General features: G+C 40.1%; 1 protein-coding gene across 4 annotated transcripts in view; it reads right to left on the bottom strand.

Moving 5' to 3' along the window:
- SLX4IP (SLX4 interacting protein) overlaps positions 1-26,185 on the bottom strand; it is a 70,826-nt gene that overhangs the window by 3,787 nt on the left and 40,854 nt on the right. For 3 of the 4 annotated variants that reach the window (XR_014615999.1, XM_084201852.1, XM_084201853.1), the window contains exons 6-8: positions 14,985-15,062; positions 13,021-13,109; positions 524-636 (exon numbers count right to left, since the gene is read on the bottom strand). Coding sequence is in view for 3 of the 4 variants with exons in the window: in XM_084201852.1 (XP_084057978.1) it covers positions 524-636; positions 13,021-13,109; positions 14,985-15,062 (280 nt within the window). In the remaining variant the exon portion in view is untranslated. The remainder of the gene's footprint in view (positions 1-523; positions 637-13,020; positions 13,110-14,984; positions 15,063-26,185) is intronic. The other variant, XM_084201854.1, reaches the window with a different exon arrangement.

Below are 26,185 nucleotides of genomic sequence, written 5' to 3'. Positions count from 1 at the left end.
AAATCCCTGATTTCACAGGTGATTTGGGGGTGCTGGCATCTCCCACAGCTTGGGATGGAGTCCTGGTAGCACATGGAGCAGTGACAAGTTCAGCTGATCAGCTCATCTTCCCCATCCACTCCACCAGGGATACTCTTTAATTGTGACTATTGATCCAGAGTCTCAAAATGAACAACAAAAAGATATTTGTGAAGTGTTTCTCACCCAGTTCAAGCATCACATATTTATTTTGGCTCAGAGCTTCATTCAAGGAAAAACAGACTGTTTTGACTCTGCCTAGCGCTACGTGTGACATCTACAGGGGTTGTAATAGCTTTCTCCATGCTGTAAAACACAACAATCATTTTATGTGCTTATCCACACTACAGTAGTAATCTTTGAGTAATTTAAAACAATCTTTTGTAAAGTAGCTTATATTATTTAAAATGTTATATTACTTAAAATTTTATTTCATAAGCTAGATTCTACCAAACCAAATTTTACCAATTATAAATTCAAAGGCTTATAAAGAATAGTGGCATACATTTTTCTCAGGATGTCTTGCTTTATTTGTTCACTCAGACTAATCTTAAGCTTCTTGTTCTCAGCAGATTCAGTAAAATATTCAGACGTCCCATTGGAAAGTTCTTCTTTCTGCTGCAAAAGAAAATACAGGTTTAAAGCATGACACATCAAACTATGATTATTCAACAGAAAGCTCAGAAATCTTCTAATACTAAGATTTACAGCTGCTCTTTATTATTTTGATCTGAGCAGTCTAAAAGAAACAATTATTTTTAATCTTTTAATATCTGGGAGTCTAGTCGGTTCCCTCCCCTTGACTCCCAAGCAACATATTTTGTATGCTAAAATACACCACAAACAAACAAGCCTGCAATGTAAAGGACGTAGCTTTCCAAACCATCTGAGGAAACTGTTGGCAAATATTTGACATCTTTGTGGCTCAAACTGTGACAAATGCCAGCAATGTCTCTTGCAGACAGGAGCATGCTTGTCAGTTTTTTTTCTGAAGAGACTGACTGGCGCAGTGGTCTATACACTTATTCTCAGAGGAATTCCCATAATTTTCCATACTTACGAAAAACCGTACACAGCGCTATTTGCTCATTGAACAAGGCAAGGGTTAAAACTTTTAATTCTAACATTTAAGCTCGCAGCTTGTAGTGGTTGGCTACGACAGGACACCAGGGGAATTCTTTCTGGTCTCAGCTAACAGCAGCACCATCCTTTTACATAATAGGAGGTTGGGGCGAGCGGGAGGGATGGAAAATGCTCTTTTTCTTCAAGTTGTGAGCACTTCCCTTTGCAATGAAACAATCCCATTAACTACAGCACACTCCAAAAAAGTATTATCTCTGAGGCTACAGAGGATAGGAAGAAGAAGTGGTGAAGTCAAGGGGAGAAGAGGCTTTGTGCATCTCCTTGTCTTTGAGAGCACTTTTCTCCCTCAGCCCCCACGAGCTCCCCAAACACAGGGGAGCTCCAGCCCATTCCTTGGTGAGGCACTGAAGCCAGGTGGAGTGGAAGAACTGAGGGACACAGAGACAGCCAGCAGAGGCACAAGGCCACAGCCTTACACAACCCCTGCCTCAAACACCCCTCAGGAGCCTGTTGCTTAGGGAAGATTAAGCACTGCCCATTTTTATTTCTGTTTTAGCGGAGGGGTGGCAGGGGGACCTCCATGCTCTTTCCAGAAGAAATAGACAGTGAAAACAGCTTCCTATTTTGCAAGCAGATGGAGGGTAGTCAGGCAAAGGAGTAAAGCCATTTTGGCACTTAAAAAAGCTACAGCTGTTTTGAGCCTTTCTTTCAGAGACACGTTACACAAATGTGCACATTGAGCCATGCACCAAGTTCTGTCCACTCGTCATGCAACGACTGTGTTTGTTTACAGCAGGCAGAAAACACACAGAGCATACATGCAATGTGATTCCAGCCTCAGAAATCAAGCTTAACTAGTTTAATCTGAGGGATTAATTGCTGCTTCTATTCTTGCTGGAGGTAGATTCCCCTAATTTGACTAAATATATTTTCATACTTTGTAAGCTATTAAAGAAAGAAATACTACTAAGATACTCAAGCCCTATGCTAATTTTAGGAGAAGGCAGAGACTGCAAAGTCTGTAGAAACTATTTTGATTTCCACTAACACAACTTGGAGGCTGAAGGGTCTTGCACAATCACCCTGCATCAAAGCAGCTGGAGAGCCCTCATACTTGGCCAGAGAGCTAGAGCCCATCTGAGTTCCTGCTGGGTGGAAACGGGTAAGGTTAATTCTGTTAAATCTTCTTCAGCCCCCAGTGTGCTGACCAGGCCAGGATCAGCAGCCCACTCAGGCAACTCTTGTCACTGTGGTAAGCAAGGCATGGAAAGGAGCCCTCGGTACAAAATCCAGGGGAGGACTGGGGATAGTTCCTGTCCCCACATACTCTCTACTGCAGATAAGGAATAAGCTCCAGCTCTGACTTGCCTCTGACTCCAGACCCTGCAGGACTGGGATGGTCCTGCCAGGCTGAGAGGAGCAGACCCAGCAGAGAGGCCAGGGTGACAAAATCACAGCACTTGTGAGTTGTCAGGCTGGAGCTAATGGCCCCAAGTTGCAGGGCTAACACATTCCCTCACTGCGCCGTCATCAACATTGTGTTTTGCTTTCAAATAACTTATCACACAAAGCAGTGACAGAAAGGGTTAAGGCATCAAAAAAAGTCAAAATCAAAATGATTTATATGTGAAACACTTCTGAACATGCCCTCTAAGTACAGTAGATTTTCCCCTCAGAACCACACCCTGTAAGTGCTGTATTTTGAGAGCTGAACAATTAACATAAGGCATATGAGTCAGGCTCTGAAAGACTCTGTGGGAACCAGAGAGCCTTTTGCTATTAGTAGTGATGTAAACTCCCTAAGGCTGGAATAAGTCCACAAGAGAAGGCAGAGGGAGTCATAAATAACAACAGTGGGCACTCCATATACTACTAAGACACACAACCATTATTGGTGATACTTTCTTTATTTTCTTTATTAGACTTAATAATTTTAGTTAATTTAAAAACAAAAAACAAACACACCGTCTGTTTGGGGAATACTATTTATTTCCTATGGGAACTTCAGAACTTGCTAAAGAAAGAAAAAAAGCTAATCTGCTCTCATCCTGTCTAGTAATCCCAGATTCCTTTTAGGCAGTGAAATAATTAAAGAAAAATATTCCAGGCATAAAAGGGAGGACAGCAGAAGCAGACAGCATATAAACAATGACACCATGACAGAGAAAAACGTCAAAGCACCGCCAGACTTGCGACTCAACTCTGAAAGAGCTGCAGGGAGTGGGATTGCTGCTAACAAATTAAAACCACATTTCTTGGCAAATTGTTAAAGACAGACATATTTACATTTGTATAGAGACTGGGTGGGCACAAAAGATTAAAATGCTTCTCTAGCCCTTGAACTGCCAAGTTGTATTAGAAATATGTGCTCTTAAAATCCCAGGGTAAGATCAGTCCTCTTTGTCACTGAAACTCCAGAGAAGGGCCTACAGATGTGAAGCTTGAAAAGTCTTACCAGCCTACCTGCTCATGACACTGGCCTCCCCAAACCTGAATTCAAGGTCCTTAATACTTAGCCAAAGAGATGTTTGGGTGAAGAAAAATCTCTATCAAAACCTACAGAGAACTATCAGGCACACTGCCAGGCACAGAACACACTTCCTGTAAGGTTTATCAAATTGAAGATTCCCTTTTCTTTTCTTTTGGCTATTTTACTCCACTTACTACACACTCAAGCTGAAGGAGACACTCTCAAAACTGTAAAAGTGGCATTCACTGCTGTCTCCATCTCTCTCCAGGACAGCTGAATTCAGCAGTACAGCGCTACATATCTGTTAAAGAACTGCCCATGGATGGGCACTTGGGAGGAACCCTTACCCTGAAGAGGAACTCATTACCCTGAAGCAGAGTGAAAGCTCTGGCCTTTCCAGCATGACAATATACTCTTTTCTTTTTTTTTCTTCCAGTCTAATACTGGGTTGAAAGAAAATCCTCAAAGTGAACACTGGTGCCTCCCTTTCCTGCCTCTCTGGTGTCATGCTTGCTAGTTGTCTCTCACTCTTCTCAGTGCCACAAGCTTATAAAGTAAGACTAAGAGATAATTAAATTTCATGTCTGGTCCCAAGCCGATAATAGAAAACACAGTTTTTAAAATGCATGTATCAATGTGGCTTATCAAAAATACTTAATAGAATACATCAGCAGGTTCAAGAAATCAATTTTTATATCATGGTGGCAAATGGGAAGGGACCATAAAGATAATAAAATGGGCAAAGCTATGAACCAACATATTACACCAGGTCCATACAATAAAACTAAAATTAGCGAAATGAATAAGACAGAAACACTTGAGGGGAGCTTTACGTAAGCTTGCAATTGGATGATTTCTCTCAGTGCCATTCTAAGCTGTATCATGAGCTCAATCATCAAAGATAACCTTTAGGTTTCAGAGGTGTCCTGACAGATGATGGGCAGATCAGAGAGGTCAGACAGGACTTCTTCCAATCTGATAAACAAAAAGGGCTCCTTAAAGCAAGTGAGGAGGCTTCTGAGGGAAGGATGAATCAGACCTTACAATCTAACTGATAAAAAAGTGACAGAGACAGGACTTTGGGTCTCATCTCCTGCCCTCTCCCAACCCACATGAAGGAAAAACTTCCCACAGTCTCAAGATGCAAATTTTTTTGCATTTCCAATGTAGTGATGCGTCAGTCCTGGCAGTTCTACTTATGAACTCCAACCACATCATAAAACACTTGCAGAAGTTTTCCAAGTACAGAAATGGATATTATTCTCAACCTGAAATACAGTTCCTTGATCAGATTTGTGGAATATTGCTCTATATTTTAAAGTTGACTGTCCTGCTGTAAAAGTCGGTAAATTCCAGTAAAAACCATTAAGGTTACATTGGAATACTGGTGTTGCCTTTGAAATATGTAGTTTTAAGGAATGCTGGTGGTTTTCAAAACACTCCAATTTCAATCTTGAAAAGAATGTAACAACCAGAACAAACTGCATCTGTCCAGGAGGAGCAGCCTTCCCATGACCTAGCACAGAAGGCAAAATCAAACTCCTGGATCAGCACAGTCTTCATCATCTACCACCAAAATTCCTTTGAATGTGACACCACAGATTTTCAGTTCTGCTCCTCAGGAGACCCCGGTCTGTACTATTTAGTCCAAACGTTGCCCAGTCTGTTACAAGCCCCTGTGATACACATTCCGCTTTCTCAAAACACAAGGTGTGAACCCAAGTTTCTCACTCAATACATAAGTCCTGGCAATTACAAACATTCCAAAGGTCCCCCAGGCATCACCAGATTAGCTTAAAGCATTTGACTTCTATGAGGAAAATGCCTTCTTCCTTTTGAAGTATTTGGTTCAGATTTTAACTGTATTTCACATATAGGAGGAATCCCAGACTGTTCTGAGTGTAAGAAATTCAGAGCTCTCTAGATTTGCATTTGAACGCCCACTAAAGAAGAGAAAGTAGAAGAATTTCTGCTGCAAATGGCAGAGAACAAATGAAATGTGATTCTTCCTAAAACTTAGAGCTGCAGGGAAGCCTTCTTATAAATCAGACCTATGTGTAACACAGGGAGCAAATACCCCATCACGCTTTGTAAGGGTGCAGAAGTGCTCCCGAAACAACTGATTTATTTACATGCTGAGCAGCACGTGACACAGGCTGTGTGCATTTGCTTGAAGGCAAGGACTGCTAAAATTAATGTTAAGTAATTGAGCTATTAATCATTCTGATTTTATAGACTGATGCTACAAGACTCAGATTCTAATCTTCAGAGAAAGTGTCCACTGATAAGAAATGGAGGAGTAGACAACAACTTTTCAACTAAAATAACTTCTCTCAATGACACTAAAAAAAAACCTAAAGCATATTGACAGTGAACTTCTACCTTTTTAAAGGAAACCAATGTCTTTTAAGCATGCATCTTCAGCCAGCCATTTCCATCAATTTTTAGGTTCCTGACTCCAGTAATTATGAAAGAGCACATGCATGCAAGACACACATTTCATACTTGAAAGAGATTTCTATAAAATAAGGGAATAGCAATTTTCTGTGGCGCTCGACCCCTTTCTCCAGTTTACAAATCAAGAGAGAATATCTGAGGCAGACCCTCCTGTAATCCCGCACTACAGCTTTTCACAGGCTGGTATGAGGATCCTCTATGTGCCTACCAAACCTCCCTGGGTATGGGGTCAGCCAGTGCAGATGTCCCTCAGCATCACCCACCAGCAATACTGAAGCAAACTTTGCCTTTGCCCTTCCAGACATAGCATGGGTTATATGGCATAAGAGAATACTCCTTGGAGCACATGATACGTACAGTGTGATTCGGATGCCCAACACTTGGATACTTACAGGAAAAAATACATCAATTTAATGCTCTTTTGTTGTTTTTTAATGCAATTACAATATGCAGTAATCCCCAGAGGAGATGTTGTAAAGAATAACTAATACTCTTGATCTCACTGGTTACACAAACCCAAAATATGTAAAACAAGAATAGGAAATAATTACTGTGCAACAGTTTAATGTTTTAGCTTGGCTTCCAAAACCAACACCAGTACCACCACCCTGTAAACCCCCAAGACTTTGAGCCCACACTGGGGATCTGTCCCTCCAAATAATTACAAATTGTTCAAAAATCCTGCTGTGAACTTTACCATCATATATTTCACTTTCCTGTTCAGTCAGGTTATGAACTTCCTATTAGTTCTAAGAGATTTCTGCTGAAGACTGAGGAACAGATTGCACCTTAAAATAATTTTTAAAAATCCTATCAAATATTCTTTGCCCAACAGGAATATCAAGAATTATTATCAAAACCCTAAGTAAGTTAAACCTTTTCAAATCCTACAGCCATCAAAATCTCGCAGATGCACCACAGCTAAATAAATCTTTAGCTCCCTGCAGCTTTAACATGAGCCCTGCCAGCCTGCCCCCACCCCTCTGCCAGGGGTGCCCGTCCTTTCCAAGCCTGCAGAGAGGAAAGAACAAAGAATCAGGTCAAATCCACATGAAGCACCAGCATAAGCTGTGACAGCAACAGTGAGATGGGAGAGGAAAATGAGGGAGGTGAAAGGATGATGACAGATGATAATATCTTAAATAACCACAAGGCTTTGACAAATGGGATCTTGTGAACACTGCTAAGTTGTGAGATTTAAATCAACTGGAGCACTCATAAAAAGCAACTACCAAAATGAGTAAAAGATTACTCAATTTGTCCCTACTTTTTGAGGATTGCTTCATATGGAAATAATTTTACAACCTTAATCATTTATACTGCTGCTACAGGACCATCTGTATTTCTGCTCTGCTTCACCTGATTTTGCATAATGACATACACTTTTATTGAGGATGCATTCCACTTACTTGTTGGCTTTAAGGCAATAAATACTCCTTTTTATTTCATTCCATACATACTCTAATATTGTCTGCTTTTCAGATAAATAATGCCACAGAACAAAAGTTTCCAATCAATTCCTTGCAGCAATATCTTGGCGTTTTTCCAGCCATCACACAGTTAATTCACTCAGCAGTTTGCATGAGCACAGCAATTGCTCTTTTCAGTAAAAACACGATGCATTTATCAACAGATGATTTTCATTTACAGCCCTAGTGCCTCTCTACCCAGCTCTAGGAGGTTTCTCTGAAATTCTCCAAATCCTTCTCTGGTCTTGATTAATTGAAATAATTGTGTCAGTTTTCATTTCATCATTTGTACACTTCTCTGGATAGTTAATGCAGCAGACAGCTGTGAGACGTTTGCCATACAGAAAATAAATCAGTTTGTAAGCTAAGAGAAGAAACTGCGACAAGTTCGGACAAATCTCTCTGAGGCAATTCCCAGCATCGCCGCTCTCAGGTCTCCTCCCTCCCCTTCTGCAGGAGCTCCTGCCCCACTCAGAGCTGGCAGAAGGGAGCACACACACACCCCAGCTGCTCCCACCCAGGGAAGCTCGGTGTGCACGGATCCACAGGACTGTGATGCCCAGGAAGATGAGATGCAGGCAGGGAGCCCTTCTGGTGAGTGCTGCTGCAGGAGCGGGGATGTCCAAGGAGAAGACGCAGAGAACTGGCACAAAAGGGAATACTGTAAAGCTGCTGCAGCTTTCTTTTTATGGCCAAGTCAAAGACTTCAGGATCGTTCCTCTGAGATGCGCCTTCTCAGGGACAACAGCCTAATGATTGAAGCTAATTGAAAGCAACACCAACAATGAAAGGGAAGTCTCAGCCTTACCCAACGTGTGGTCCTGCCAAGGATCAACCCCAAAGGGATCTGGCTGAAAGTGAACCATGCAAACAGCAAAAATGCAAGCCAAAAACACCCCTTGTTTTCAGAGGGGTCACTGAATGACCCCAGCACTGACAAACACTGAAGACAAGAATGCCAAGGGAAGTGAAGGTAGGAGGAGCACAGAACAGGAAGGATGAGTGAAAAACAGTGACAGAAGTTTGAGGTGTCAAAAGTGAAAACTCACCCAAGCAATTCTTTGCCTGTTCAACTAATGTGGTATTTGGATAAAGTTTATTAGTCTGCAGTTTCCCCTCTCTAACTTTTTGAAAGAAGTAGTGAACCCTGTTCATATTTACCAACTACAGCTTAATGTTTTTCTCCTGCTTACTATAGTAACTGAAAATAATTCAGCACATTATCTAAAATCCCAGAAAACTAGATGTTATAAAATTCAAAAAGGACAGTGACATAAAGCCAGCAACAAGACAAATATTGCAAGAAATGTAACATTAACATGTTGTGGATGTTACTTTCAAACCCAGGTAGCTTCAGCTGCTACCTAAAGGTTGCTTCAGCTCCATTCATCCAAATCTTGGCTGCATGCTCCTGCAACATTTTTTTCCATCACAACTGGCAAGTGTGGGGGTACAGGATGAGTTGGTTCAGTGAATTGACATGATGGAAAACTAATCCTCCAACGAAAAACAGAAAAACTCCACAAATAAATAATTTTCTGTTAGATCAAGTCAATGAACTAATTCATTCTCAGCTGAAGAATCACTTGGTCCATTGTACCCAGAAAGGAAAGGAATATGTGGCTGGATGTTCAGGGGATGTGGAGTGACCTTTTCATAAGCAGACCACTATCACAGCAGCTTCACTGTACTATTTTATACACATATATAGATATACACACATGCCAAAATTTGTGCCTAAAGTGTGAATTGCGCAATTCTATTTCACAGCATTTCCTTCTTCCCCTACCCAATCTGATATCACTTAACAATAAGTCTTTAAAGCATTTAAGATAACTAAATTCCACATAAAGTCCTGTACTAATCTTTACAAATTGCTGCTATCTGAAGTTTTCATTCTATATTCCAATATACACACTATTCCAGCAGCACACACTCCAGCGGGACAGATCTGTTTTTACAGCTAAGTTTCATGTTTGCATGAAAGAACCAGAACCATCTTCCCAGTACAATCAAAACCCAAGCAAACCCTGTCACTAAGGCTTTTAGGAGTTTTAAGAATGAGAATTCTCGAATGCTCCTGAAAAGTATTACAATGACACAATTCATAAATCAGACATGTATGAAAAAGATGAAATAGTTTTTTTCCCGGCTGGGGATTTTAAAAAGCACTGGGCACATCTTTAACACTTTTTTCTCTATGTGTAACTGTGAAGGGGTTTTTTTTGGTTGGTTTGGTTTTAAAGTGCAATATTCTGCTGGAATAGAATCCTTATTTTTGTCTAATATTCTCTGTAACTTAACAAGGCTCAGTGGAAAACCCAAGACCTTTTTCATAAAGACAGGATCTCCTCACTTTCCTTTCTGATTTTACTCAAAGAGTAATTTCAAATTTCCACTTTAATACCATCTTTAGCTTAACCTCCTTCATGCTTTCCCTAGAAGTGCTTCCTCTCATAGATTCTGGTATAAAGCTGATGTGGTTATCAATGAATACTCCATTGTTCGGACATTTTCAAATGCCCATAAGCCTTCCACCCATTTCCATTTCCACTGTTTCCCCAGATAACCCATTTCCAATTTTCCATTTTAGCTCCCTACATAATAATAATCAAGAAGATGTCGTCACTGACAATTGATGACTAATGTCTCCAGAGCTCTTATATATTTCCTTGGGTTTCCTCTTTTGCCACGTTCCCAAAACTGTCTTCTTTTTCAAGATAAAACTATTCAAGATAACAAACATAGTTTGGTAAAACAGGAAACAATGGTTTTATGTTTAAACTTAGCATTAATCACTCAGCCTATTCTTCCATCTTTTCCTTAAGACTTCCAATTTGCTTATGTAATTTCAATAACTTGCTTTATTGTTTCTTTACTAGAGATTTCCCTTCTTTTTCCCTTCCTTTCCAAAATGCTATTACTGCCTGCAGCCTGAGTTTTAAACATAACCATGGACACACCCGTTTATAAATACATCCTAGAAAATTACATATCGATAGATTTTCCTCTGTTTTATTTCATCCATGCTCATTAGAGGTGCTCTCAAATATTTTATTAGTTTGTGTTTAAAGCTAATTTGACAGAGATGGTCTAATCCACCCTAACCTTAGTCTTAACATGAGGCATCACAGAAAGATTAAAATGGCTTCTCCCAGCAACTGATACTGAGGTCTGTGCTTGTGAATATCTCAAAAGCAATCTAATTATGATCTTTCCTAAAGTGCAGGACAAAGATTTCATTTCATAGCTGGCTACATCCCTTGAAATTCATTGCTTAAGCACAGCCTATATCAGAGACACACAGAACAGCCTAAAAGGCAGAAAAGAGGCAAAGAATGAAGGGCTGAAGACAGGTGAAGGACCAGAGTTGTGGTCAGTGAAGGAAACATGCACCAGGCTGACATAAAACTGGTTCCCAGTAGTGGGAAAGAGGAGCACTGAGCCTGATTTGTATTGACAGAGCTCAGGAATGAAAGCTTGACCCGGACCATAAACCAGCATAAAAACAGTTTAAAAAAATACATAATCACTAAGCCTTCACTAGGTCAATCACAGTCACAGCAACACAGGAAAGTGACAAAGTCTCCTTTAACGTATAATTAACTGCATTTGTAAAACACAAACATGCCCTCAAATCCATGGGTGTAAGCTGATTAAAGGTTTAAAAGAACTTGCATCCAACACTGTGGCATTATTCAAACCCAAACAACATGGAGAAGAAAACAAAACACAGCCTCATTTTCAGCCCATGACAGAATCTGCAGAGTGTATCAACAGAAAGGTCTTCTGGGTGGTCTTTTGTAGGGCAGAGTTTAGAATTCCAGCCTACTCACGACTCAACTGCATGGAGAAAAGCAGACACACACAAAGTGCAGATTCTCTGCCTTTCTTTTGGCGTGCCAAAAACTTGAAAAACTCTCCGTGGCAATCAAACACTCCCCCCGTTTGGCAAAGTACTCAGCTGGAGTACATGACAAATCTGGCACTAATGTGCATTAGGAACCCTGGAACAACAAAACAGTCTGGAGTGGACCCTTTAAGTGAGAGTGGTAAGAATTAAACAGATGCTCCAAAACATTTGCTGAGGGTCTGCTCCCATCTTGCCAAGTTCTTCAAACCAGGGAAGATGCTTAGGGCTAACTTTGTTACTCCCTCCTACCAGCCCACTACACTGCCCATCCCAGCCAGGGCTGTGCACACACATTGCGTCTGCAAGCAAAGCAAACTCCTAAGACTTTATTGCTGATTAGGTTATCGGCTCACTAAGAGATGTTTTCTTTTTAAATATAAAAGTGTTTAAACTTGCCTTTTAAACAACAACCAGTTTCCACAGATCAAGATCCAATTTTGAAAGAGTAAAGCTAAAGTCCCTAGCGTTGAATTTTTAAATTTGCCTTCTCCTTCCCACACAAAATCACAAGAAAAACTAAAGAAAACTCAACTCTTATTTTATGGAAAGATGAAAAATACAAAATGAGGGAATTGGATAGCTCGTAAGAGTTACTTAAGCAATAAGAAATCCCATAATTATTTCTCAGTCAAAATGCAGAGATAGAATTTTCTACTTCAAGCATTAAGTAGTTTTCAAGACAATACTGAAAAAGTAATAGTTTTCCAAAGAGCAAAGTACTTCTAGAGCAGGGAGATCGTTTTTTTTTTTCTGAGAGTGCCAAAAACATTCACTTGATTCTTTGACCCTTAAGGATATGTACCAAGCTAGGAATCGAAACAAGAAAATCTGCATTTAGCATTACAAATATGAACACTCTGGCTGGTATTGGAAAAAAAAAAGGAGTTGAACGAGTAAAAGAAAACATGTTTTTTCAAGGGTCAAATACACTTTAATACATGTAAGATCAAATCGTAAAATCCACCCAGACCTCGGGGTGTAATTGTGACCCTCAGCGTGAGCCACAGAGCGGCACCTGGGCCCACGTGATTGCTCTTGAGACAATCAGCACTTAACTCCAGGATAAAATCCAGAAGCCTTTGACCCTGATGAAACCTTCAGGATGAAATATTTAAGGAGAATTGCTTATGGTATTTAACCACACACCAGTGCCTTTTCCTCCGCAAATGTCAGGGGATATTTTTCCCAGCAGGGCCAGCACTGATCCGCTTGAGCTGCTGTGCAGAACAAGTGCTAAGAAAACATACAAGAAACCCATGGACATTACAAACAGCTACCTTAGTTTTAGAAAGTAAATGCTACAAGGACAAAATATAAAGGGAAAAAAGATCCTTACATCAAGGTGCTAAAATCATACCCAGCTTTCTAAACACATGGTCTCCAAGACTTATAAGGCTCAGAAAATGCTGAGCTTTCAAAATTCCCATTTCTGCCTGCCTTAGGCTCATTTCAGGATGGCTTTTTGAATACTTTGGCCCAACTAATCATGTTACTTTCTGGTGCCAAGATGACAGTAACAAATACTTGAATAACTACATCAGTATATATAAATATTTGCTTCATTTCTATTAAAAACCCCTCAAAAATTTATAGAACATTTTTGTACCTACCAATCCACCATTGTCACATGTCCAAGCACTTGGATCAAAGTCAAGTTTACTGACACAAACGATAAATTTCTCTGGAAACACACGGAGCTCTACACGAAAAAAAGTGAAAAGAGGATTACAAAAATCATAACCACTTCCAAAACCACTCATAACAACAACATACATGTTATTTTAGTACACAAAATTACTTATTTTTTTAATTACACACTAACTCATTTAATGCACCTCTCTAGCTTCTCACCTACTCTCTTCTACATGCCACCCCTCCTTTTGTTTTGTTTTTATAAAGCATTCAAAAAAATCAATAAGGAGAATAAATGGAGTTCCCAAGAGTACAGTCATGGCTGGACATTAGTCCACATGCACCCCTGGACAGGAAGACCAGACAGAACCAACAGACAAACCACTTAACAAGGATTTCTTTTGTGCTGTTCTGGTGATGAGTCTTTCCATCACAAAAGCTGTACATTAGGTTTGTAGCCCAGAACAACATTCAGCCAGGGCTGGGCACCAAACCTCAGCATAAGGCCAGGGCACAGAGCTTCATACTCTGCCTACAGAGATTTTTGAAGTCATTAAACAAAGTGGTTAACTGCTACTGAATTACACATTTTACTCACTATCACATGGCTTGTTACGAACACAACAAAGTTTCTGTTTACAAAGGATTAAAAATTGAAGGGTCTCAGATTAGATGAGACAAAGCTTTATTCAGTACCTGGTAATGCTATGGGAAGAGCACAGCTGGATATTTTCTTGTTTACATATGGAATTATTTCCAGATCAGTATCCTCATATTTTCAGCTCTGATTTTTTTTTTTTTGTTGCTGGGTTTTGTTTTGTTTATATAAAAAGAGAATTAAAATTTTTAAAAGTTCATTATGTTTCAGATTGAAGCCATAACATTCTGTTTTTGTGGGACAAGAAAGAGACAAGGCTTGCAGAAATAAACCTATGAGATTGATCTCACAGATTGTTTTTTGTAGAATTGAAGAGTAGGCCAAGTTGCTTCCAGTAATATGCTTTTATTGTTAACTTTTATAACAATCTCATCTGCTGCAGCAAAATGCAGGTATCTTTAGGTATTCATTGATGCTTTAGAACAGTTCAGATTTAATAGACAGCAAACAATGTTGAGATTCCAATTCAGACACTCTGGAATTCTATTCTAATAAGACAAGTTTGATGAAATATTTAAAGTCAACATTGACCTCTTCAGCCAATATAGACTTAGAATACAACCAGTTGGCATTTGAAGACAGATTTAAACATTTATGAATATCATGAATCCCTATAAAAACAATAAATTATTTTAAAATATCTATTCAATTATTCAGTATTGTTTAGGACTTTGCTTTTTTTGTTTCATGCCAAGAGGACAGAGCAGAAGGCAGTGATCATTACAGCTCCTTTGCATTGGTGCTGGCAAGAGAGGATTGATCTCCCTTCCTTCCAGAGCATCCTGGCTTGAGAGAACATGAAGAGAAAGCCCGGCGCAGTGACATCACCGACGTCAGGGTTGTGCGGGTGTGTGGGGAGCGAAAGCCTTTCCTGCATACACTTGTACTGCGTGTTGATGTCACAAGACACTCTAGCAATAATGGAGTGATTCATGCTGCAACCTCTGCTTGATTCACCCTGCAGAGACTCAGGAAAATGCTGAGTCTCGTCATACTTACAGAATTTGGTGAGGCTTAGCTGATTACCCTGGGGCAAGGCATGCACAAATTTAAAATTAAGTTTAAAAAAAAAAAAAATCCATCTTATCTCAAGAAACACTTCTCTTTTTATTTGTTTTATGTTTTCAGGAAATTTTCTTTTTAAAATGCAAACCAAAAAAACCCCACCAAAAAACCCAAGCTCTGAAAACAATTTTGATTTAAGTAGATGAAAATCTAACAGTGTCTTAGTTATGTTCCCTTTCTTTCTCCTCTAAGTAACTCTGTAAGAAACTGATTTCTTACCACGATAACGTTTCCCTAGAGCACAACGGAGATTAACCCATCTCTTCATAAAGTAGGCAGTAACGTGCAAACTGTTGGCTGCAACATAAAACAAAGGGATATTATTAAGTGTAAGAGTATCCTGGGCATGCTGGTCTCAAAGCGTTGCACATCTGCTAAGACTGGATTGTGAGAAAGAAGCAGCAGCTCAATGATAAAAAGGGAAAAGTAACTTTAATGGAATATTTTTCAAAAGAAACTGCTGAATTCTCACACTGAAGTCTCAAGAAATTAGTGCCTGAAACAGAGCAAAGAATCTAGACAAATTAACAACCACCAAGTTCTGGAACCCAACCACAGAAATGAAATTAATTAATTGATCAGATCGCATTTGCTTAATAGGGTGGTGTCATGCTTTTAGCCATATTCTACAGGAACACTGTGATATCCATTTACTTAACCACCTTCCAGGGGAAGGTGACAGACCTGGTAGGGAAAATAAAAAAGGTAACTACAAAGAAACCCAAGCATGAAAGGGCTCAGTTCTACAGTTCCACTGAATGTGGTGAGAATGGCCACGTTTGAACCCTTCAGTACGTACAGCAGCCCGAGCTGGCCTGGCTGACTCAGCTGGTACCTGTAACCTCCAGAGGCCTTTTCACTTTATATTCCCAAGAATGACAGAAATGCTTGGGCACAGTGCATAGGAAATGGACAGAACAGATTCTATTATGGCTGAGAGAGTATTAGGACATCAGCTTTTACTTTTGTTCTACTTAAATTCCCAAGTGACCCCGATAAATCAGTTAGCACTTCATTCATGAAGGTATTTAGCAACCTGACTCCCACTAAAAGTGCAAAACCTGACATCTGTGACTCATCCTCCCTAGTCTCCCTGTGCACCTCACTGAAATCAAACTGTGAAAAGAGGGTTGGTGATATTTCCCCTAACTTGGATGGGGTTTGCAAGACTTAAATGATTGATGCGTTAAAGACAGCCAGGCACCCTAGATGCAATTAGCACAGATAAGTTAGAATATGAAGTGCTACTGCTGTTTTTAAAATCAAACCATTTAAAGAGAAGGAAAGCTTGCTTGTTCCAGTCTCAATCCCTACAGAGCAAGCGCCAAGGCATCTCTTATTTCTAAGTATAGATGCACATCCTCCTGAAGGGTCCCCCTCTCTTCTACTTCTACAAGATCTTCTGGAGCTCACCATCGACTGCCCTTGAGCCTCAGCTCTCATTAACAACTACAGTTATCAATCACAATCAATCCCTTTGAAATTTATCAGCCATCTTTTTTCCTTCCCCTCAGGAAGACACCCAAAATTTGACTTCCTTTTAGAGATCGAGTCAAGATGCGACAAGTTGAACCATCCCTTAAAAATGATGAGCACCAGAGAAAAATTTGGATGCAATCCACCACCTTTATTAACTGTTTACTTAAAAGAACAATTAAGGAAAATTACTTTTAGCTATTTCCAGTTTGGCATCCACAATTCTTTATCACTGCTAGAAGGCTTAGTCAAATCAAAGAATTTGCCCTGTATATAAATAAGTTATTAGTGTGATAACAACATATGCCACTGTGACCTTGGAAAGCTGAGAAACTAGCATTCCTAAAAGAACAGCTTGGAAAACAAATCTCCAGACAGCAAATATTAAAAGTTTTTCTTTCCATCTCCATTTGTTGGCACTACTCCACATGTTTTAGTTTTTTTTGTGAAAGGAATCTAAAGTGAAAAAGTGTGAATCTTTGTTTTTCACAGGAAAAGCAGGATGCTTTCTTGAAATTCTTTTATAGATCAGTGACATCTATATATGTTTATTTTTCTTGCTGTCCTGGTATTCTCTGAGAGGTTAAGTGTTTAATCACATGTGATTGACTGAACAAAGTTTCAAATTCTTCTTAGAGGCCCTTGCTTCAGCCAGCTACTGTTCTGTGGAAGACAACACCTACCTCAGATCTGGCAAAATAAATAATTATGTAAGAGATCAAGACACCTCTACAAACTATTTTTGCAGCATCAGCTCAAGTCTGAAAGTATTATAAAACCTCCACAAGGAATTGCACCTGAGCTGATAAGCTCAGCCCAGAGGGACTAACACTAAAAAATCATTTTAGTTTCCATGATTATTTAACACTTTGCTGAAAAGGCCTGAACAGATATTTGCCGTTACTTGTTGCTAAGCCTGAGAAAATATTAAGATGCACAACTTTTAAGATACCTGCACTTTGAAAGTACCACACAGCTACACTCATTAAATGTTCTGAAACCCTCTTGCACGTGAATATGATCTACTCTGTAGTCAGCTGGAGTTTGAAAAACTCCCCCAGTTGTAAAGCTGTCAGAGTTACTGCAGAATGGTAAAAATTGTGGTATCCTCTTTCAGCTTCCCTCTGGGGAAATGTATTATCCAATTAACTATTCTGCTTCACGAAGAAAGAAAATTAAGACCCACAAGAAAACCTTCTCCAAGAAGCCCATGTGACTCACAGCTTTTTAAGCTTTCTACACAGTTACCCAGCATGAGTTTAAATCTGTTTGTGATCTCATGGAAGAACAGGCCAACTGATATGTACCAAATGCTCCATCACTTACTTCTTTTGAGCACAACACAGAAGCCTGAACTTCAAGCTACAGTTAATTTTTCTTCCAGTAATGTAGAAAGTTCACACATGCTGGGCTCAGCAAACCTAGTTGATCCCATCTTCAATTTCCTCTTCACCACGCAACACAGACAAAGCTCCCTTTGTGGATTACCAGCACACAGGCAGAAAGAGAATTGTATTTAGTGACTTGAAGTTTTGTTTTCATTTCAAAACTGGGCACTTTTAGTCATCAGATCCAGGATGCAAAAACAAAACAGAAAACCAAAACCAACCGAACAAGCCAACCCCAAGGAAATAAACAGACCCTGAAACACAAAAGGAGACTGCATAGAAGTGGTTCTAGAAAAGCCACAGTTCAGTTTCAGGTGAAATCGGCACAAGTGAGCACTGCCTTTTAAGGGAACAGTAATTTGCCCTGCTTGTTGTACTTCAGAGTCCCACGGCACCTAGGGGAAGCATCAGACACCAGCTCTGCCGTAAGACTACCCAACAACACCTGCTTTGCAAAGGAGACCCAGGCGGGCAGCCCTGCGCTTCCAGAGGGCTGCCAAGAGGCGGCTGTGCTGCGGTGTGGAGCGCTGGGAAGCCCTCTCCCACGGCTCTGATGGGCCATTCAGCTGGGAGGGAGCCTGGGAAAATGCCTCTGAGCTGCTGAGTTATCTGGAGCAGCCTGGCAGGTGTTCACTCCCAGCACCACCTGGCACCTGCCTGGCACCCTGCTTCACTCCAGGCTTGTCCAAAGCCACAGCACAAGCCTAAGGCCAACTGCCCCCAAAACATTTCCCCAGCTGACAGGCACCCATTTCTCATCACACAGTATTTTTATATCATACCTATTTTCTCTCCCAGCCTAGACATTTCACATGTCTGAAAGGTTGTTGTGGATTAGGACTGACTCTGCTTTTGGAAAGTAACAACAAAGTAAACCATTGCAACACATGTATTGAAAATATAAGAGGATAAATTTCTAATGTTACAATGTGAAAGCAAATACATGGGTGCATTAGACTTTCTGAAACATTAAACTGCGCATTAAAAAAAAAATCTACACTTAGCTCATGCTTAATTTTTCCACACAGATTAGGCAATCTCAGTAATAATGTTTACAGTATATAGAGCTTTTCATCTTCAAAGTGCTCTACAGACATATTATTACACTGCCTTTTAGCACTCATATTTCTCCACTTAAAATTATTCACCACAGAATCGAAAGTCCTGATTGATTGTAAACAAAACCAAAAAAGGAACATTTCATTCTAAACCTACTGTTAATTGTGAAGCTTTCCTTCCCAAAAATGTCCAACTCCATACCATGTGCTGCAGAGTAGGCTGCAATTTCTAATTTAGAAGAGATTCAAATGAAATATTGGCATTCAAGTTTAAAGACAAGTCTAAGACAGGGACAGCAGATGCAGGACATCACATACAAAAGCTGCTGAAATTTCCAAAGCCTTTTCTGGAAGCCACTTGATATTTTTTAAACAAGTAGCATCTTCTCCAAGTTCAAAGTTTTACACAGCAAAGAATAGGCTTCAAAATAACTGAAACATGTCAGGACGACATCCATTCTTTCCATACAGTCTGCCTTCAGCTCAAAGAAGGTGGAAGAATCCTCCCTGCTAGCAGAACCTGGATAGCCTACTGTCAAAACACAGCCCACTGTCTAAACCATTTGCAGTATGAGGCACAAACTGGACTGAGCCGTTTTGAGAAATGCTACAGCAGGGTTTAAGGGCTCTCCTCTAGCAGGAGAGGTGTGGAATTCACTGCAAAATCAGAACTATCCTGGCCAAACTGGATCCAGGGTAAGGCATTGCTCAGGCTGGCTGTCAGTGCTGTTCTGGAGGACAGAAAAAGGAAAAGCACATCTGAGACCATCTGTCTGCAAGATGAGTAATGCCTCTGATGGAGGTCCTGGGAACACACCAGCTTTGAAGGAAAAAGACCATCTTCGCCTCACTAATACTTAAGGATGGAGAGGAAGGCTGATCTATTCCTGGAAAATCCATACCCATCCATAATGGATGAGCAGTAACAGCCAGTGGCACCTGCCAAGGCATTCAAGCAGAGAGATGTAGAGCAACAGATTTAATGGTCAGTGTACCTTTACCCACAGACAACTGTTTTCTAACAGCACACAAGATTTCACTTCGCCCTTTTGTTGATCTCAGACCCAATAACCACATTATTAATTGCACATGATGGGCACAAACTGAAAGCTATTTAGGAATGCTCCCTGTTTTGAACATCTAAACTGTATTCCAGAGAAAGCCACGTGCCTGGACTTCTTTAACCACTGGAATGAGCACAACAACCAAGAGAACGGCTGAGAAAGGCATCTGTTGCTACCAGCCAAAAGGCAGAGGGAGCTGGAACACAGAGCCTGTGGTAAACACTGTCTGACAAGTCAGCAGCCCAGGAGAAGCCCAAGTCTCTTCCAAGTGCCTGGACTGTGATGGGGTTCAGTTCCACTGGCTGGTGCCACTTCTGCACATCAGGACGAGTCTGTCCCACAGACTGGCGAGACACAGCTCTACCCAAATGGCCCAACCCCTCCCATCACCAAACTCCTCACAGTGATAAAAGAAGGCAGATTCTGGCTCAAATGAGACACAAACACTGTGATGGACCAAAGTTTGAGTCATAGCACGCTAGGGAATGCATAATACAGCACATGCCTCTTTCATAAAGTATGTCCTTTCAGCCTGGCTCTGTGGTTTTTCCTTGAAGAAATCCATGAGCTGCAGGAAACTTTTTGATGCCATGAAGTACTTGAAATGGAGGATTTTGTATTTTAAGGGTAAGGAATCTCTACAAAACAAAGCCTCTTCAAGCACAAAAACTCAACCAAAACGTGGAAATGAGCCTCTTGGAATTGATCAGACATGATTGGTTCCCCTTAGTGTTCATTAGAACAGCAAAATCACTGGTGCCAATATTAGGATGCTGAAGGATTTTCAAATAAAGTCAATCAAACTTTTCATAGGTCTCCAGGCACCATTTTTTTTCCCTGGCAAGAGGAAATAACTTCTGCAAAACTTTTACCCCCAAGAGGAAACGGTTTTAACCCTAAAGGCTCCCACAGCTGCCAAGACTTTCATCTTCCACCAATAACAAGGCCTCTAGGCAAGGGTCACTAGAAATGTCAGGAATATATTGTATCACAGGGCTACACCACCTCTGGGCTTGGTGAAAAAGCCCAACACTGCCATTGGAGACATGATGGGAGAGAATGAGAGGGAAAGACCAACCTGAAGCAGGTATATTCAGCAGAACTTTAAAAAAGTAGCTTAGACATGAAAACATTGTTTCTCCAAAGGTCTTGATATATAGCTAAAAGATATTCTTTTCTTTTTTTTTTTTTTTTGAGGATTCCTGTTAGGATATCCCAGTGGAGCTAAGAGGTAGATGTCAATAGTCATAACTCCATCTCCACAACTCCTTTCTTACCCTAACATCTAGAGGACACTTCAAAAGAACCTGAGACATGTCTAAGAGACATGTGTGGACTTGAACCTGCCGTTTCATGCTGTTGTCTGAATAAAGCAAGCTGTGACAGAGGTTCACAGGTTTCTGTCTTTTCACACAACAGACTCTTGTTAGATTTGCAACAACTTCAGAACAGAAGGAAATTCTGGGGCATAGCAAATAGGTGGAAAGTACCACAATAGAGCCTTCTGTATTTTCTTTTTTAATGCCGGCAAACAGACCCTAACTAAGTCAGCTGCTGAAAGGCTCTATTTCCAAAAATATCTGGATGCCCTTCAGGTCTCACAAGCTCTGATGCAAAGAGGACACCACTAAAAGAGACCAAGAACAATCGTGATTGGGAGCATCTGCCCACTGCCACCAGCTCAGCTCTGGTTCTGGTACAAGAGAGAGCTAGAGATTGACTGCAAAATGGTTTGTAAAAAGCCACTCATTTTAGCTCACTCAAGAACATGGTGTTATAAGGGACCACCTGAATGGCACAGCTCAGCAGCCTCCATTTCTGACATCACCATTACAAATGCCAAGTGCAAAAAACAGAAGTACACAGAACATCCTCTTCCTCAAAACTACATAGCAAATTCAAGGTCTTTTATGCAAAAGACAAACTCCACAATCCTCTCTTTTGCCATGGCAAGAAAACAGCAGACAAAAGACAGGTATTGCCCATATTCTATGACTCATATATGTGCACATATAAAACCCCCACAAAACTAAATATCTTAATTAAAGGAATAAGAGAAGGATACTCAGTAAACAAATACAGAACTGTCATCTACTATTCTCTCTAAAGTAAGTTTCGGCATTTAAACATGGATTTGTACAGTGAATATGGAATGTTTCTCCCTGAATATGTGTAATTTGCTGTGCATTAGAACATCTCTGATCTGCCTGAAGTTGATGGATACATCAAGTTTTAAGTCCACAATACAGTCAAGATTACCCTGAAATTTCTTCCTCCCATTTTCAAGTAGAAGTCTTTATTATTTGCTACACTACTAAATTTTTATTTAATTATCTCCTTTTTGTACTAGATTAAGGCATGGGCCCTGCAAAGCTTTGTGGGGTTAGTTTTGCTTGCGGTCTGCCACTGTGCCTTTGTAGTCCACAGAAACACTTTGTGTGTAGTAACTACAACATACCTGGTACTCAGCGGTGCATCAAACACCCAGAATTGCTCTCACTAAACTTCTAACACAGAGAAAACAGGCATAATTTTTCTCAGGAATTGGCCCTCCATCTCTATCTGGACAGATTCCCATAAAGACTTCTAAAAATTTTCCAAATATGAATAAACCCACAAAAATGTTTGCAATTTTAAAAGCTGTAATTTCTACCTTGGTCATATGATAATGAAACTTAAGAACAAAGGAGAGCATTATTGTGTAATATGGTAGCATGGAAAGTTTAAAAGAAATTCCTACTCATATTTAACAGTGAAATTATACCCCCAATTACTTCCAGTTAAAATGAAAATAAAAAGGACTTCAATGCTCAATACATACCTGCAACCATTTTTTTTTTTCTTAAAATATCATGATGATTTTTCTTTTGCTGGTGATTGCTTGCAGACTTTTACTGAGACTTTTGGGTAAGGCAAGGGTTAAAGATGTATAAAAGAGATTTTCTCACAGTTTAGAGAGAGCAAAACAACACATTTAGGAAGCCAGACAGCTAAAAGGTCAAAGCGTTACACTTCCAGGTCAAACTTCTGGTTGCAATTAAGTAAATTCCTCTGAACGTTTCTAGGGAATTCACATTTCTTTCAGGTTTTATTTCAAATCCCTATTCTTTCTTGCTTACATTTTAACCAAAAAAAATATTGCTCTCTTTAAAAACATTTAATAAAGAGCACTATTTTTTAAAAAGGAACCCAATAGTTAATTTCAAGGTAAGAATCAATCCTTTTTATTTCACCTCATTTAATGTACGGTTGAACTAAAGGCAAAAGAGGCTATTAAACCTAGTTAATTTTTAGAATCACAACATTCCAACCAAAACAGTGAGCACTCAAAAAACCCCAAACCTAGTGGGGCTAGTGCCTAGTGCTAAAGCAGGTCCCTGAGCTGGACACTGAGAATCCATCCTCTGCATTCCTGATTCCAAGGGACAGGAGCAGCTGAAAAACCTAAAGAGAGCACACACAAAGAGCACCTCCAAGAGGGAAAAATGTGGCAAAGAAGAGTAAGGCAGTCAAGTAAGAAATAGTGCTTAGGGACAGATTTTCAAATTGGCTTCATGTGCCCTCCAAAAATGCTGAATTCCCACTTGGAACATGCATGCCAAGGGCTCTTTCCAAGGGTATGTTCCCTGGCCTAGGTGAGAGTCACTTTGATAGTCTCAGGTGAGTATCAAATCAGAAATTAAAGGTGGGGTTCATCTTGCCTAACTTGAAACACCTGCCTCAAACTAGTACCCTAAACTTCATTTTTAACTGATAGAGATAAATTACCTATTAACTTCCAGCCAACTCTGAGAAACTGAGACACACCACTCCACTTTGTAAAGACACATGATTAATGGATGATGCTGATTTTTTGCCTAACTATAAAAAGAAAACTCCAAAGATAAACTTTAAATTTGCATAAATATATGTGTCATTGCATAAACCGTAGTATTAGCAGCAAAATCACTCTGCAGAAATATTTGGATGATAAAGGAAGACCTTTACAGCTCATATAGATATGTAAGAGAGTAGCTGTTTGTGCATACAAACACTTTTTTTTTTGCACACATAACTAAGACTTATTTTCATACTATTTTTTTTCTTCTCATAAAGTGAAAAAAAAATCATATGGAAAGAAGAGACAAACGAATGGAAATAAGATGAAAGCAGGAGAAAGTGATACAATGCATTAAGGCAGAGAGTATTTTAAGGCCAGAGATCAAGACTGTTTTCAAAACCAACACCAAATTCTTCCTTTTCACAAGAGTACACCAAATTAAACAACTGTCCTGATGTTTTTTTTTTTCAATCCAATACTACCTATATAAAACACTTTATTAAGGACATCTTAAGTAAGTGCAAGATTTCATTTCTTACCCAAGACCATAAATAATTTCATGAGGAGCTGCCACCAAATATGGAGAACACATTCAACCCAGCTGGTGCTGCAGCTGCAAATATCCCACGCAGAACAGGGACAGCCATTGCTGAGGCCTGTGCCACTATCAGTGTCACCACAGAAGATCCCTCCAAAGGCAGATACTTCGTCCAGGCAGTGCAGGAGTTCCTCACAGCCTCTGACCCCCACTGACTGACTGAACGAGGGCTCAGTTTCAGAGGGGCACAAGGTAAGGAAGGCCATGCAGGGGAGGACCAAAGGTCCCTACAGCCAAGCGCCTACAAGGGGACCCTAAAATACAAGAGCCAAGTGCACGTGGTTACCTCCCTGACTCTGCCAGGCTCCAAGACCCCTCAGCTCAGGCCTTTAGTGCGCCGCAGGAGATTCTGTCCCCTCCCTGGAATACCCTCCCATGTTGCTGTGGATGCAGCACAAGCCTTTATCATATCTGTTATCCTTTGGCAAAGAGCTCCACAGCTCTCCTAACTACCACAGCATTTCCATTCATTTGATACGCCCTCGTTCTCAAACTGGAAGAGAACGAGACAAGAAATGATTTCATAGATCTTGGTTGTATTCCCCATAATTGATATATTTTCCAGGCTGAAGAGTCCAGGCACATGCAACTGTTCCCTGCATTGCATTTCCTCATCTTAGATCATCCCTGTTGCCCTTCTTGGCATTTTCCCCGATTCTATTGTATTACAGTCTAAGGTAAGTTAGGAAAAAAAGTCACAAAAAAAGAAAACACCTGATGAGTGTGTAAGTACGGACATTGCCTTTGTTCTTGTCAAATAGCCAGTACCCTGAGAAGAGAACAAAATGGCAAAAAAAAGAGTTCAGATATATAACCTTGATCTTCTAGAAGAAGAATGCTTTGGTGAAAAAAAGATAACCTTATTCCCCATTATCTGGTTGTAAAAAATGGGGGGTGGGGGTGAGGGAAGTAATCTAAAGCAAAACCAGGAAATATTATATAAAAGATACTAATCAAAACATTTTTCATAAGTTATTGCATAAGTTACTGCATACTTCAGGGAGCTCTGTTGTCACAGACAGATGAATGTAAGTTTAAAGTTCACACAGATCTGCAGGACTTAGCCACAAATCATAAATGAGTCCATTGCAGAGAAGCTGCAATGTAATTCTTTTGAGAGACAGATATTACAATGCGCAACTACAAATCTCAAAGTTCATAGGAAAGGCTCCTCCCCAAACCCCTATGGCACCCATTGAAATGCTGTCAAGCTGCTGTTCAAGCAAAGCCAGTGAAAAGATTTTAGTTCAGACCCAACCAAACAGTTTCACAGCAAAGGAGTGTGAGTTAACAGCTGGGAGGGTGGGAATAAATCAGTTTTGCTGTTACAGGATTACCATGTGGGACATACCCTACAAGCATTTCCCACAATTCATGTCCTACAGCAATAGTGAACACTTCTAAAGCAAACTGGGGCAGTCTGAAAAGGGTGTTTCCCTTAAAAACATCATAATGTTCAAATTAAAATGCAAGGCCAAAAGAGTTTGGAATATTTACCATCGTGATTTATTGTATATTTTTTTGTGTGCTTGCAGATGCCAAGAAAATCGTTTCATAAGCAAGAGAAATGTATTTCTAACGAAATTGCATCTTACGGGTTTTTCTTTATACTAAATAAGACATGAACTTTGACTCCAGATCTTTGTAAGGCTGAACTACTCGTAACAGCTCTTGTACCTCTTCCAGTTTCTCATTTTAGTAAGCCTGTCACAAGTTCATGTCTGAGAATTTCAAGTCTGAGACTTCTACCTGTTAATAAAGTACAGTCACATTTGTAATAAGCAACTGGGTGAAAAGATGGACTCAGGAAACATGATGACACAGTAAGCCCCATTTCATGAGAGAAGAAAAGTTAAAAATATATAAAAAAGTACACAGAGTCCCAGGGAAAGCAGATAAAATCAAGCTGGGAGCTCACTGTGCCATGTGACAGCATGCTCTCTAATTATTTTCACTGTAGAAGAGACTGTACAATAAAAAGATCTGAAATCAGAGCAAAAATGTCCCACCCTCAAG

The sequence above is a fragment of the Fringilla coelebs genome (genome assembly GCF_963513975.1).
Source record: "Fringilla coelebs genome assembly, chromosome: 3".
NCBI classification, from domain to species: Eukaryota; Metazoa; Chordata; class Aves; order Passeriformes; family Fringillidae; genus Fringilla; species Fringilla coelebs.
Note: the sequence above shows the minus strand (reverse complement) of the source record. Positions and strands in the feature narration are given on the sequence as shown.